This window comes from Barbatula barbatula (genome assembly GCF_947034865.1).
Source record: "Barbatula barbatula genome assembly, chromosome: 20".
Lineage (NCBI taxonomy): Eukaryota > Metazoa > Chordata > Actinopteri > Cypriniformes > Nemacheilidae > Barbatula > Barbatula barbatula.
In genome coordinates, this window is record NC_136783.1 from 18,605,177 (window position 1) to 18,618,731 (window position 13,555).

Below are 13,555 nucleotides of genomic sequence, written 5' to 3' on the forward strand. Positions count from 1 at the left end.
TACATAATACACGTGTCTACATATTTATACAACGCAGACGGACTGTCATTAAGTAGCTGCAACACTAATGTTTACAGGAAAACCTTCAAAAATTACAGATTCATAAAAACACTATTTGGGTAATTGACAAATAAGCCACATGTGTCCTGTTGTGTGAGATTTAGACAAAATTAGCAATGAGGAAAAATCTCTCGTATGCTATTTTATATTATAAATACAAATATGAATAATATAAAATAATAAATAATCAAGTTTTCTTTTTTCATTTTTTAAAACAATGGTAAAGTCAGTACACATGGTACGGTTTATTTGTCAACTACCCATTACCAAGATATAGGTTATATACTGTGTTGAACAAAAAAAACAGGATATATGAAATACTGAAATTAAGAATCGAATGAAGCTTTAAAGCTCGTACAGCAACCACATGTTTGTCTAATGGTCTGAATTAAATTTCTTAAAATAAATTCAATCTTAAAATAAAACATGCACTAACACTCTTCTCTAAACAGGTAGTGGTTTAGCTGTTGTTGAAACTAGTAACTTTGTATTAGCACCTAATGTGCTCTTTGTATGACATTTCGCTTATTGCTCCCTGAACTCTTTGTAAGTGGCTTTGGATAATGGCTATTTAGGATAAATGACTAAATGTAAATGTAAGGTTAAACTGGTTTATTTCTCTTCTACAACACACTTTTCTTTCTCTTATAAACATCAGTTCAAAAGCTAAGAAACCTGAAATTACATCATTTCAATTCAAATGACTTGTAAAGTGAGTATCAAGTAAATTCATGATAAAATGGCTACAAAAGTATAAGAATAATATATGCATGTAGTAGATATGCATCTCTACACTGTTATTTATTTTGATGTATTATGGAATGGTCAAAACCCGTAAAATTACAGGAAAAGCGGCAAATTTACAATAAAACCAGAGGAAATGTAATATATCAGGGAAGGCCGCTTAATTTTACAGTTTATTTCTTGTTTTTTCAACAAGATTTACAATTACAAATGTGACAGATGTGTTGTAAGGCAGCGATCGTGGATCTATAGCTTATCACAGTATGCTTCCATTGGTGTTTTTTAAGTGAAGGTTAGCGAGTACAAGTGACTTTAAACCATTCACACATTTTCCTGAACATATTTATTAATTTGCAGAGTAAAATATCTAAATAAAAAGGTTAATTCAATATAGACGCCCCTCTTTTGTGAGGCTTTTCCACTAAATCATTAATTCAATTCTCACTGGATTCATTTAATCTGTCCCCAAAGCTTAACCGAAGCATCTCACAGACGGCGGATAAGATAAGCGGCCATGTCAAGTTGGCTCAATCTACCAGACAGCAGCATTCCCAATTCCACACCCAATGATACAATGCCTTCTTCTGTCCATGGAGAGAGAGCCGATTAATACTGCAGAAACTGGACTGGAGGAAGATGATGGCTAATTGAAAGCCCTCCTCCATCCCCATCTCTTTACAATAGCCTTGTCTGCTTCCATTCAGCGGTGCAGAATGAGATTTTGATTGGAAGTGACTAAAGAAAATTACACTAGGTGAGACAAAGCTGCCAACGTGAATCCCTGGAAAACAGGAATGGAAGATTTGTATCCCTTGGAGAGTGAAAACTCATCATAGCGAGAGTTCACAATAATATGGCATCCCCTTTCTTCTACTTCTTTTGCCTAGAAGCTTCTTTTTTACAATAGCGTGGGAAATTAAAAGTGGTCAGTGATGTAACTTCCTGTTATGAACTTTCAGTGCAACACTGCAATTCAAAAAGCAACAGCTCAAGGGGTTTACTACGACACATCACTGAAACTCACTGACAAGACCGCAGTAAATCCACTGCGCTTTCTTCTGGGTGAATGGACAGTGCTCACACACACACACATACATAAAGAAACACTCAAAATAACTCAAAAAAACCTCTATACACATAAACATGGACTCTTCCTATGAAAGAACACATTCACTGTGTCACATGCTTTTGTATCTTCTGACAGAGTCCGCTCTGAGCATCATTAGAGAAGATTGCCTCTGAGCAATATTCTAGTTTGTCCACAAAGACACACTTCCCCTGACAGAAGATGAGACACCGCTCTTGCAATCAATATGGTGAGCTTCTTACAGCCGGAAGGACCTTTGAAAATTGGCACAAGGGGGCTCAGATCTCTTTGAAAGACTGCAGAAGGTCCTGCTATCAAATATGGCTCACCTCGCAGAAATACAGCAAGAGCAATTTGGTGCAGTGAGCAAGTGAAGATACTTTTCTGTCATGATCCTGCCTGTCCCTTGTCATGCTTTTGAGCCTTGTAGCAGTATGGTGACAGTCCCAGGTGTTTTGTGTGGAAGCACATGGCCATTGTTAGTCTTGATGTGCCCTCCTGTTGTGTCTTGACCCCGCCACCTCATTTCCCCCGTCTAGCTTCCCGCCTGTAATTATCCCTTCCACCTGCCAAGTATGACCATCCCTTGTTAGTTCCCCTATTTAATGCCCCTGTGTTTGCTGTCCTGTGCTGTTTCGTTGTAAGTATAAGAGTTTAAAGAACTGATTTATTGTAAATAAACAGAGTTAGAATTTTTGTTTGAGATAATCAATCTACTGTATTTATGTCTGTTTATACAGTATGTTCACAGAGTTCTAAAGTATGGTAATCACTGTTTGCATTACTATGGCAGTCAATGATGCTTCAGAACTGTTGGTTGCTAACATTATTCCAAAATATCTCTCTTTGAGATCAACCGAACAAAGAAATTTACTCATGTTTGAACTAGAGGGTGAGTAATTCTTGACAGAATTTTCATTTTTGGGTGGAGTATCCCTTTAATTATCATAAAGAATCTGCTTATTACACCATCGGTCCTTCTCTACAACCATCATGGGGAACCTGTCTCTCCTCAGGCAGACAATATACAACACACACAAGGCATCCCATTTTACCTTGCCACATTTGGAAATTGTTGGTCGCTATAAATTCTTTGGCTTAATATACGAGATCTATTAGGTCAGTATAATTATTTGACATTTCTGTTTCTAGCTATTATCAATTTATTCGGGAATATTTCAATTGAAACTTTATTGACATTAGATTAAACATTTAATCTAATACTGATGTAGGACAACAGACAGTATATGCATTTATAATTGTGGTCTATAATTTATTTAATTGATTAAAATCTTAAGAATTTGATTTACAATGTTCAATAAAGTGATATAATATCGCTTCATAAGTATCACTAGATATAATCACATTACCGGCGGGTCAATGTTAACTGACCTCTAGTTAAGCAACAACTATGTCTTAGCCTGAAAGACAGACTTCAACAAGGTGGAGCTGAAGGTCGTCTTCAACGACTGTTTCAGAAAACCACTCAAGCCGTCGGAGATGCAGATGTTGAGGCCCTTGGGCTTTATCGACATAGTGAGGTACGCCCTTCACTGGGACGAGTCAAGTGCCTCAGCCCAAGTCAGCTCTCTAAGTCCATTAGCCGTGATCTTGGCCGTTGCCTCCTTTTCCTTGGGCACCTCCACGCCAGCTTCCTCAGACTCCGCCGTTCCTCCCTCACCAGTCAGTCTCCAGGGCAAGCAAATTCTGGGGCTCGACATCTGACAATGCTCTCCATCATGTCTTCCCAACCTGCCTTGAGCCCTGTGGTGCAGCCCAGGAAGAAGAATAGGAAGAAGGGGACTTCCAGCCACAGCCTTGTCCTGTGTCTGCACGAGAGTCAGAAGTTGTAGAAGCCTCCCCTGAACCGGCCGCTGTGGAACGCTGCAGCCTACCCTGTTCTGGCTACTGTGTCAGCTGCAACCGCCCCGTACTGTCAGCTGCAGCGTCCCCTGTGTTGGCCGCAGCATCCCTTGCTCCAGCAGCTGCCTCAGCTGCAGAGCCCCCTGTGTGTCGGCCAATGTATCAGCTGCAGCATCCCCTGTTCCAGCTGCTGTCAGCTGCAGCATCCCATGTTCCGGCCAATATGTTAGCTGCGCCATCCATTGTTCCAGCCACTGTGTCAGCTGCAGCATCCCCTGTTCCAGTCACTGTGTCAGCTACAGCTTCCCCTGTGCCGACCTCCATGTCAGCTGCAGCTTCCCCTGTGCCGACTTCCATGTCAGCTGCAGCTCCCCCTGTGCTGACCACCGTATCAGCTATACCCTCCCCTGGATAATTCCCGGGTCCTGTTCCCCCCTGTCTTACCTCTCTGGCACCTCCTTTTCCCTGGAATCCTGCCCTGCATCAGTGGGCTCTCCATGTCACCTCCTGGCCTAGCCCGCCTCAGCTGGCTTCCAAACTTATCCCTGGACCCAAGGATCCAGCCGCCAGGACTAAGCCCTCCGGGGTCATCCACTAACATAGCCCACTCGAACTCCCCACCCAAAAGCTTCTTAAGCAACCCCCCGAACTAAGACTACTCCCACACCCAGCCAAACCTTCAGGGACCACCCCTCCAGAACTCTTTTGTTCCCCGAGCCCCTCTCCCATGCATATTATTTGTATTATTCCAACACATGTATTGTTTATGCGTCTAGCTTCCCTCCTGTAATTATCCCTTGTTAGTTCCCCTATTCAATGCCCTTGTGTTTGCTATCCTGTGCTGTTTTGCAATGTTTAGTAGACTTACCTTGTGTCCTGGTTCAAGTATTCCAAGTCTTGTCGAGTTCCTGTGAAGTGTTTAGTTTAGTTTATCCTGATCTCTCAGGACGTTTTTGCCCCTTCGTGGGAAGTCTTTGTTTTGCATTTGTTTTGAAGTTTGAATTGCCCTGTTATCGTTTTCCCCCATCGTGGGTCTTTACTTTGTTAATAAAAGTTTTAAGTTTTTGTACCCGCAACCTGCTCTTGGGTTCTCCTTCCTAGCGATTCCTGACACTTTTCGGTTAGAAAGTAAAAAATTGCAAAGTAAAAAATTGCACAGCAAAAAAGAAACTTGTTTGTTCAATTATTCTCATTTCTTTCGTGATTGTATTTTTCTCTTTAAAGAACAGAAGCAGAACATTAGATTGAATATCTTTCTATTCGATTTCTCATTGTGGCCATGTCACAAAAAAAACTGTTGTAGTGCATTTCAGGAATACACTGTATCAATATTCATGTTTCTTAGGACTTGAACCCATGACCTTACCTGACATGTTTATTTTAATACAAATATATCTGTGGTATTTTCCTTTGGATACCCTTTAAAACAAAGAGCTTCAATGATCAAAAAATAAAAAAGACTGGATGCACAAATGAAATGAACTAGATCTAGTTAACTTCAACTCTTACTGAAGTGATTTTAAGCTTGACATAAATTGGAGCCTCTGACAACAAAATCGCTTCACTGCGATCCTGATACTAAATGGAAGAAAAGATCAAACGCCTCCATTTAGAGGCGTTTTTAGAATATTTCTGCAGATGTACATGACAGCTGAAAGCTATCTGCCAGTGCTTTTCACCAGTCATTATGCAAATGAACAAAAACTTGCATGTTTGTTGCTAACGGATGCAGGTATTATGAAGTTTTTTTACATTATTTTTATTTTGCACCACATCCATTGGAACGTAAAATAATGAATTGTAAAAGTGACTTCAAATTAGAGAATGTAACTATAATACATATGCTTTAGATGTTGTCTTTCACATGGTCGGTTAAGTTAATTTTACAATAGCAGATGCACAAAAAGTTGGTTTGAGTACTGTATGTGTTTTTTCATCAGGGTTTAGCACTAAAAAGCTCTTGTTTCCTTGCAAAAGCCCATATAAGCATTGCAGGAATATGAATATAGATTGCCAGAGGCACAATTGAGTTACTATGATTAAGAAAAACACTGACCATTATTCTCAGACAGTTTAAACTGCATTTGCTCAACCATTTGAAGAGTAACGGTTCAATTTACGGGGTAAATTTCATTATGTGCAATGAAGCCACTTTGTAGAAATGGAAAAATATATACAGACACAAGCAGATGTCAATTATTACAATATTGATACTGACAGGACCATTCAACATTTTCCTTACTATTACGATGAAATGTCATTACTGATAACTCATTTTAACATCATTTAAATGAATACTCTGCACATCATTTTGTAGAATTATCACAAACAAACAGATATTAAGTTGCATTATAAGAGTTTTGGATAACATCCCCAACTCTTCTAGCAAAATTTATGACACTCCACAATCAAGGCACATATTTTCCTACCTATATTTCATGCCAGTTCTCATGCTCTGGTCGCTTGAAGTGGGCACGCTCTGGACTGACAGCTGACCTAGGCTCCGGGCCACCATAGCCACGGCTTTGAACTTGCTCCGGGTGCCCGTGTTTGGACTGTTGGCGTTTTGTCGATTGAGTCTATCGTCCGTGCTACGGCTCATGGACCGATGGTCCGTGCACACAAATGAAACCTGCATTGTGACTTAAGGAGCTTTCACAAAAAAATCTCACCTGAAGAGTACAGTCCTCGAAATGTGCACAATTAAAACAATTGACACCAACAGTAAAAAGCAGTTCTCAAAAGTTTCTCAGTGGACTTGAATCCTGTTTGCTTCAGTCGGAGCTCTCACTGAGAGGTGGGGAATGACCAGGAGGACTGATCCGCTGTAGACGTACTCGACCGTCTCCAGAGCGGTCACAAATCCCATATCATTGCTTTCCCAACCGGCACATGAAGTTCACAGTTCGATCATCATCTAGTTTGCTCCCCATGCATACAGCTAGATTTTCCATAAAATGTCCACAGAAAGGCAGGATCTTAATTTTGACTTCCACGTTCAGCACTCTCTCTTTGCAATCCTTCTTTCAACCCTGTTCACAGATACAGCTGTTTTTACATTTCCTTTGTAAGCTCAGCTCACAGCGTCAGATCTGTTGCATGAAAGCACACGTATTCAAACAGACTGATGCATCAATAAACAGTTTGTCTTCTCATGTCGTGATGCCTAAGATTTACTCCTGTTGCTCCTCCTAAGCACAGATTAAACTTACAAGCGCATCCACAGTGCAAGACACAAAGAGGCAGAGCGTGAGCGAGCGAGTACGAGAGAGTGGGAGGGGCAAACCGAGCTGAAGAGAGAGTATAAAGGCACACAGCATGAGAGAGAAAGGGTGTTTCCTCTGATTTATATTATTTGATTTTATTTCTGCAGTTTTCTGGGGAAAATCACGTTTACTACTGCTCAAACTTGATTTGAACAAAAATAAAAAATCTGTCATAATTTTTTACCCTCATGTAGATGAAACATGACTTCTTCTTCTATGCAACACAAAAGATGATATTTTGAGAAATGTCTCAGTGGCTCTTTGATGTTGACCACTGAGCATCTACCTAGCAACCAACCAGAACCACCTAGCAACCACAAAGAAAAATCATATAAGCCACCTAGCACATCCTATAATAGCAACCACATAGCTACATACTACAACCATTTTAAAAGCCCCAAGCATGCACTAGGGATGGGTATTTTTGATCATATTTTATTTCAAGGACTGGACAGGTTTGAAAAACTAATACTCGATGGGGCGGGGCATTAGATGGGGCAGGGTGTGCCCCTCATCGTGACATTGAAAATGTGTTTATTACAACACTGATACAGATTAAAAACGGCAGCGACTAAAACACTAGAACCCATTATAAACAGAAATGATGTGCCCCCTCACGAGGAGACTCAACAAACGCTTTGTTCGGTCTTGTTTTGCTCTTCCCAAGTTCGTGCCGCTAGCGTGCGATGTAGACACGTGTAAGTGTAAGACGATAACAAATCAAACATGTAGTAGATTTAGATGTTTTTTATGCAGCTTTGCACTGCACATTTTGCACTTGACTGTATTTTCGTCAAGTTTATCAAATTGAAGCCAGGCATCGCTGTGCCCTTTCAATATGCCCTTCTGTGCTTCAGACTTGACTCCGGACCGCAAACTCTCGCAACGCAACCAATCAAATCTCTGGGTACCACCGGAAATGCCAGCATAACCAATCAGAAATAAAAAATATATTTACAGACCCAAACGATCATCGTTTTCATCATCGATCGTCGCTGACACGTCCCTAGCATGCACATAGCAACACCCTAGAAACCACACAGATAAATATTATGACCGTTTAAAAACACTCAGTACACTTACTGCACCTCAGAAAACAGAAAGTATCTAAATCTGGTTTCATTTTACATTATATCATTCTATTTATTTACTTAGTAGTATTAACTGATATTTTCATAATAATAATATTTATATTAATTGATAAGCAAGACATTTACACTATTATTTACACTATTTTTAAATGCTTGGTAATGCAAACGTACAGTTTTTGTCATTACAATTAAATACACACAAATGAAAGACAACAAAGCAATGTAATTCATTGAAAGAGACATAGTCAAAGACAGGAGATGGAGAAAGAAACCATGAGGATTGCACAGCTCGCAGCTGTTGTAGCTCTAGCAGCTCGTGAGTTATTAGGTATCCATACTGACTGCAAGCTATTGACTATTAACACAAGAATAAAAGCGTGCTGGTGGAAGAATAACAAACACAGCCCACTCACGGCAGGATCCGTCATACAAGCAGGCATGTATAAAATATTCATTATGCAATTTGATCTTTCTGAATGTGTATCAAAGCCACTGGAGGCTGGAGCACATTGCAGCAAAACTGCTTAATCGGTATAGTCACCCTCCTGGCGTCCTGTCTGCCCTAGACATCCTGCACACAGGGGAATACGTTAACCCAACTATTACCTTAAAATGACAGAAACTCCCTTAACCCTTCATTATACGTGCGGCTTTCACACATTGCGTAACTTGAAAATTTGACATAATTGTCCAATTACGTCAGAATCGGCATGGCTTCTAATGTGGTGGATGACAGGAAGCCCACATCAGCAACCAATTATGTGGTCTATAGAGATCAATGCAGACAGGAACTGAATGGGGAACCAAGGGAAATTTAGTTATAATTGGAGTCTGCGCAAGATTGGACAGACAGTGTGAGATGGCGCATGCTTTTACAGTAATTAAATAATGAAGTATATCTAACAAAGACCTTCTGTTGGGGTCTCACTTTCCAATATCGTGTAACCTGAAAATCTACTGGACATAAATAATGCTTTTTTTGTCAATGGTTAATTGCAATAGTTCATTTAAAACACCTTTAGTGTTTAGAAGTACAAACCCATGAAAAAGGTAAAGACGTTACTTAAAGGTCCAGTGTGTCATTGTTTGGAAGATCTATTGAAATAAATGCGATATAATATACATAATTACGTGTTCAGAAGTGTATAAAGACCTCACATAATGAAGCGTTACGCTGTTAATAACTTAGAATGAGCTTTTCCTATCTGCATACAGTGAGGACATCTATGTCTTGTGAGAGCTTCCACAGCGCTTTGAACAGGAGGCGGGAGGGGTGGAGTGAGCCCTTGGTTGCAATCCGCAACCTTACCGCTAGATGTCGCTAAAATCTCCACAAGCCGAATATGAATATTTACAGGCATCTTCTCATCTCCAGCACATCTTCTTTATGTGAACTAAATAATCTGGAATACAAATAAAAGTTCCCTTTAAATCTTGATTAAAGTCGTCATTACATTACAAATCAATTGTAAAAAAAGGATTTTACATAACTGAAAAACTGCAACACATGCACATACAAGCACTTCTTAGTACGGTCAAATATTTCCAGCAACTGCTAAAACATTTTTTTCTGTAACACAGAGAAACCAATTTTCTATTAGAACTTTATATCACAAACTACCTCGTGATACAAGACGCGCACGGTGATGCATCTCGGTTCAATACGTCGTCGTATATAACAAAATCATAATTGGATCATGACTGAAACTGCACGAGAGGGACCTTGAGAATGCGTGGGTTCAATTTCAATCACTTGTGTCTTCAAAAAGCATCTTAGACTGCAATAAAGAGTAAGACACTAGCCTTCTCCCTTATTGAATGTGGCTAACACATAAAATAAATGCACAAATAAATATATAAAGCTATGGATACAAGGATAAAGTATTGCAAGATATTGAGATGCGATTGTCCAGGAACATAATCATCTCTCCAGTAAAAATGTACCTATACACAAAAACACATGAACAAAGCACAAATTGCTTGAAGGGAGGCTTCTTAAAGCCTGTAAGCAAACTTTGCATCCAAAGACCTCTTCTTCATCCACAGTTTAGGTTAAGCAGAGATGGGTCAGGTGGGTCGGGGCGTTTGGAGGAGGCTCACATGCCACACTCACTCAACCTCAGCCGCCAAATTCTGTCACCCGTGTGTGAGCCTGAACGATGCTGAACTCGTGAAGCAGAGCAAGAGGCTTTGTCAATGTCAGCTTCTTTTATGATCAAACCGTAAGGACAGAACTCTGTGTGTGCGTGCGCTCATGGCCGCAAACACATCCAAACACACTTCGACTGTGTTGAAAGCCGATGCAACAATCCGACACAACACGCAAGTAGTTTATCAAGCCGAACACGCCTCATTTAGTCATATTGTGTATCTAAACGTACAGTACCACGGTGAAACCCACACCACTGTCACACAACCCTCCGTAGATGAGCACAGCCATCTGGGAAGCGTCTCGCTTTAAGTACTTGTATTTTGACCTGTGTGTGGGTTTTTGTTGCCAAGTAACAAGCGATTCATAACCACCATGCTTCACTAAGCACATCGATTCATCGGGTCGGTTGATATTGGTTCATTGGTAAAATGTGAAAGACCAGGACCGCAGACTCCGTTTCAATAACCCAGAGAGTTTCATCAATAGAAGACACAACTCGTGTATTTTGTCAGTTTGCCAATTTAAAGTCTTCTTCCTACACTGACTGGTCACAGTCCTTGTGAATTTGAGAAGGCGGATGTGCAATCACTATGGCAACTGAAGTTTTCATCCATTTCACACTATGTTCAAGGATGACTTTCTGGACCAGACCCTGAATGATAATTCGAAACTACATGATTGAATTGGGTCTTGCGTTTGGGTTGCGGTCACAGTGCCACGCAAAACTTTATCCATAACTCTCTAAAGGAATCTATGATAAAACAATTCAAACATCAAGCATGAAACCTCACAAAAGAGAGACACGTCTTCACATACAGTATGAAGAATATGTGTCAAATAAATGTACCCAAATAATAAATTCTCCTTAACTCATTTTGATAGATTAAAATCCATTCCACCAGATGTTTCCCCTAAAACCTGTGCAGAAAATGTGGAAAAAGTCAGCAGATTCTGTCTGAGCCTGGTTAAAACAACATTAAACAGCAACCGATAATGACATTTAAGCATTTTCATTGTCATCACCAACTACACTGTCTCGTGTGGAACGCTGAATGGCAGAAAGCAATTGCTTTTTGATTAAAGCCAAACAGAAACAGCTGAGCAAAACATCATGAAAACTTGAAATCCATGCATTCGTGTGTCGTTTTGTTGATGCTCGCCGTAATTGCAATCTTCGCTGTCACGCTGAATATTCCCTGATGGGCTATTCTGATATCCAGCACACACTTTATTCTCAAAAGAGACCTGCAGATGGAGAATTGCCATTTGTTGGCAAGCAATACCACATATCATGACACGCTAACAAACACGGGAATGCAGAAAGAACCATTATGTAAATCAATCTGATCACACTTAACTAACAGCTGCTACACACTCCTGTGATAAAACGAATATATTAAAACAGAGAATTTATCATGGAGATGCGTTTCTATACTGACAGACCAAGACAGAGGTGGGTCACACAGAAAGACATGCATACATGCATGTAAACAACTGTACATGTAAAGATTCTTAAAGAACCGCTGTGTGTTATTTTCAGCTGAATGTCTATAATTTGTTTGTCATGTATAAACTGTTTTTATAAAGAGGAAATACATTTACAAAAAAAAATCACTTCAGCAAGCGAATTAAGTGGTAACACACCAAATTTTCAGTTAAAAATGGAAATCAAGTTGTAAAATTGCCAAAATCTAACTGGGGCTTCTTTTGAAGGTTACTGATATAATTCCTGAAAAATCCTAAAAGCGTTGATATGATGATGACATACCACAGTCAGTTGACTTCTCACGGCTCATGAAGCATGAGGTCCATTACACAGTCCACTTCTCTTCAGTAACGCTGCCACAGCATCCTGTCAGACGGGACAGACTGCAGCTCCGGTCACTAACTTGACATCTGTCATTTCACATTCACTTATAGTGCTGGGCAATAAAAAAAATCGATTCATCGGTTTTTAATTGCGGTCGATTTAATCTCGATTATCAAAAGCTGTGAAACATTTTTCTTTCATATTTCCGCAAGCACCGAACATTCTTTAACTTTAATGTTATTTCTGCTAGTATCCACTAGATGTCACTTTTCTTTTTACAACGGGTGGACGTTACAACAGGGAGCATATATTTCAATCATTGCTTAATTAACATGGCGGATGCAGGTGTGCGGTCGAATTTAACATCACCATCATGATATAAAAGGCAGCGGTACATATGATTGCAGCCCCTCTTTACAGCTGATTTTGATAGTTATACTGTATCTTAAATGTAAAATAACCGGTCATGTTTCAACATACCCAAGTGTGTTTTAAGTTCAATATACAGGTTTGTGGCTATTCATTTCTTCAATTCACCAATGCAATGTGATTTTAGAAATATCTATAGTATTAAATATATAATCATTGACTCGAATCAAGAATCGAACCGAGAGCTTGTGAATCGGAACATCAGAATCGACTCCCAGCCCTATTCACTTAGACGACTTGAAAAACTAAAATGACTCAAAAAATTTGTATTTCACAATAATGTGAACTGTATGATATTTTTCTGTACGCCCATTTTCTGTAAACTCATTTGCCAAAATATGCAGTAATTTTATATAATGGTCTCGATATTAAACGTCAATTAAGGAAATTGAATAAATAACAACGTGGTGATGACGATCTCAAAAAATCTATTAATGATTTTGTTTTGTTTAAAAACCAGCCATCTTCTCTGGCTATGCTCATGGAAAAAGACAGATTTAAATATTCTACAACTTAAAAAATATATGATTTGTTCTAAAAACCTTAAAACTATATTGACTGAATAAATCCAGGAGTAAATCCTCTTCCCTCATCTCATTTCAGGTTGTTTTTTGTATTTGAAAGTTGATAGACGCCAACAAACAGATCAATGCTAAAAAGCTTCACATTATGCGACACAAGGTGAAAATGACACAACACAGTAAAACTAACATCATCTAACTCTTTAGAAAAGCTTGCTCTAGTGTAAAATTGGACAAGCGTTTCAGAAGTCGATTCTCCAATGTCACCATCTCAGCATCTGTAATTAAGAGCTCAACTTCAGCTTATCTTTAAATCTACCGAGCTCCTCAAATCTCTCAGTTTCCTTCTGGACACACAGCACTGACAGCACAATATCCGGTTCTTGCTATGAAAGAGAGAGATACAGCTACTTTTATTACTGCTTGCTGATAATCCGACTGATTTAGAAAATATAAAGCCCAGTGTGCATGTTTACATTCACATAGAAGAAATGGAAAATAGCTTGCATGATAAACTGCTAGAATAAGTATT

The 13,555-nt window shown here is 39.4% G+C and overlaps 1 protein-coding gene across 3 annotated transcripts in view; it reads right to left on the reverse strand.

The window, feature by feature from the left end:
• The window catches only part of kcnab2a (potassium voltage-gated channel subfamily A regulatory beta subunit 2a), a gene marked incomplete at its 5' end in the record, with an annotated part of 70,433 nt that overhangs the window by 19,592 nt on the left and 37,286 nt on the right, over window positions 1-13,555 (reverse strand). Inside the window, one exon of one of the 3 annotated variants that reach the window (XM_079482655.1) lies at window positions 6,184-6,392. The exons of the other annotated variants lie outside the window; for them this stretch is intronic. Within the exon in view, the coding sequence (XP_079338781.1) occupies window positions 6,184-6,392 (209 nt within the window). Of the gene's footprint in view, window positions 1-6,183; window positions 6,393-13,555 lie in introns of those variants that run through there. 3 annotated transcript variants of the gene reach the window in all.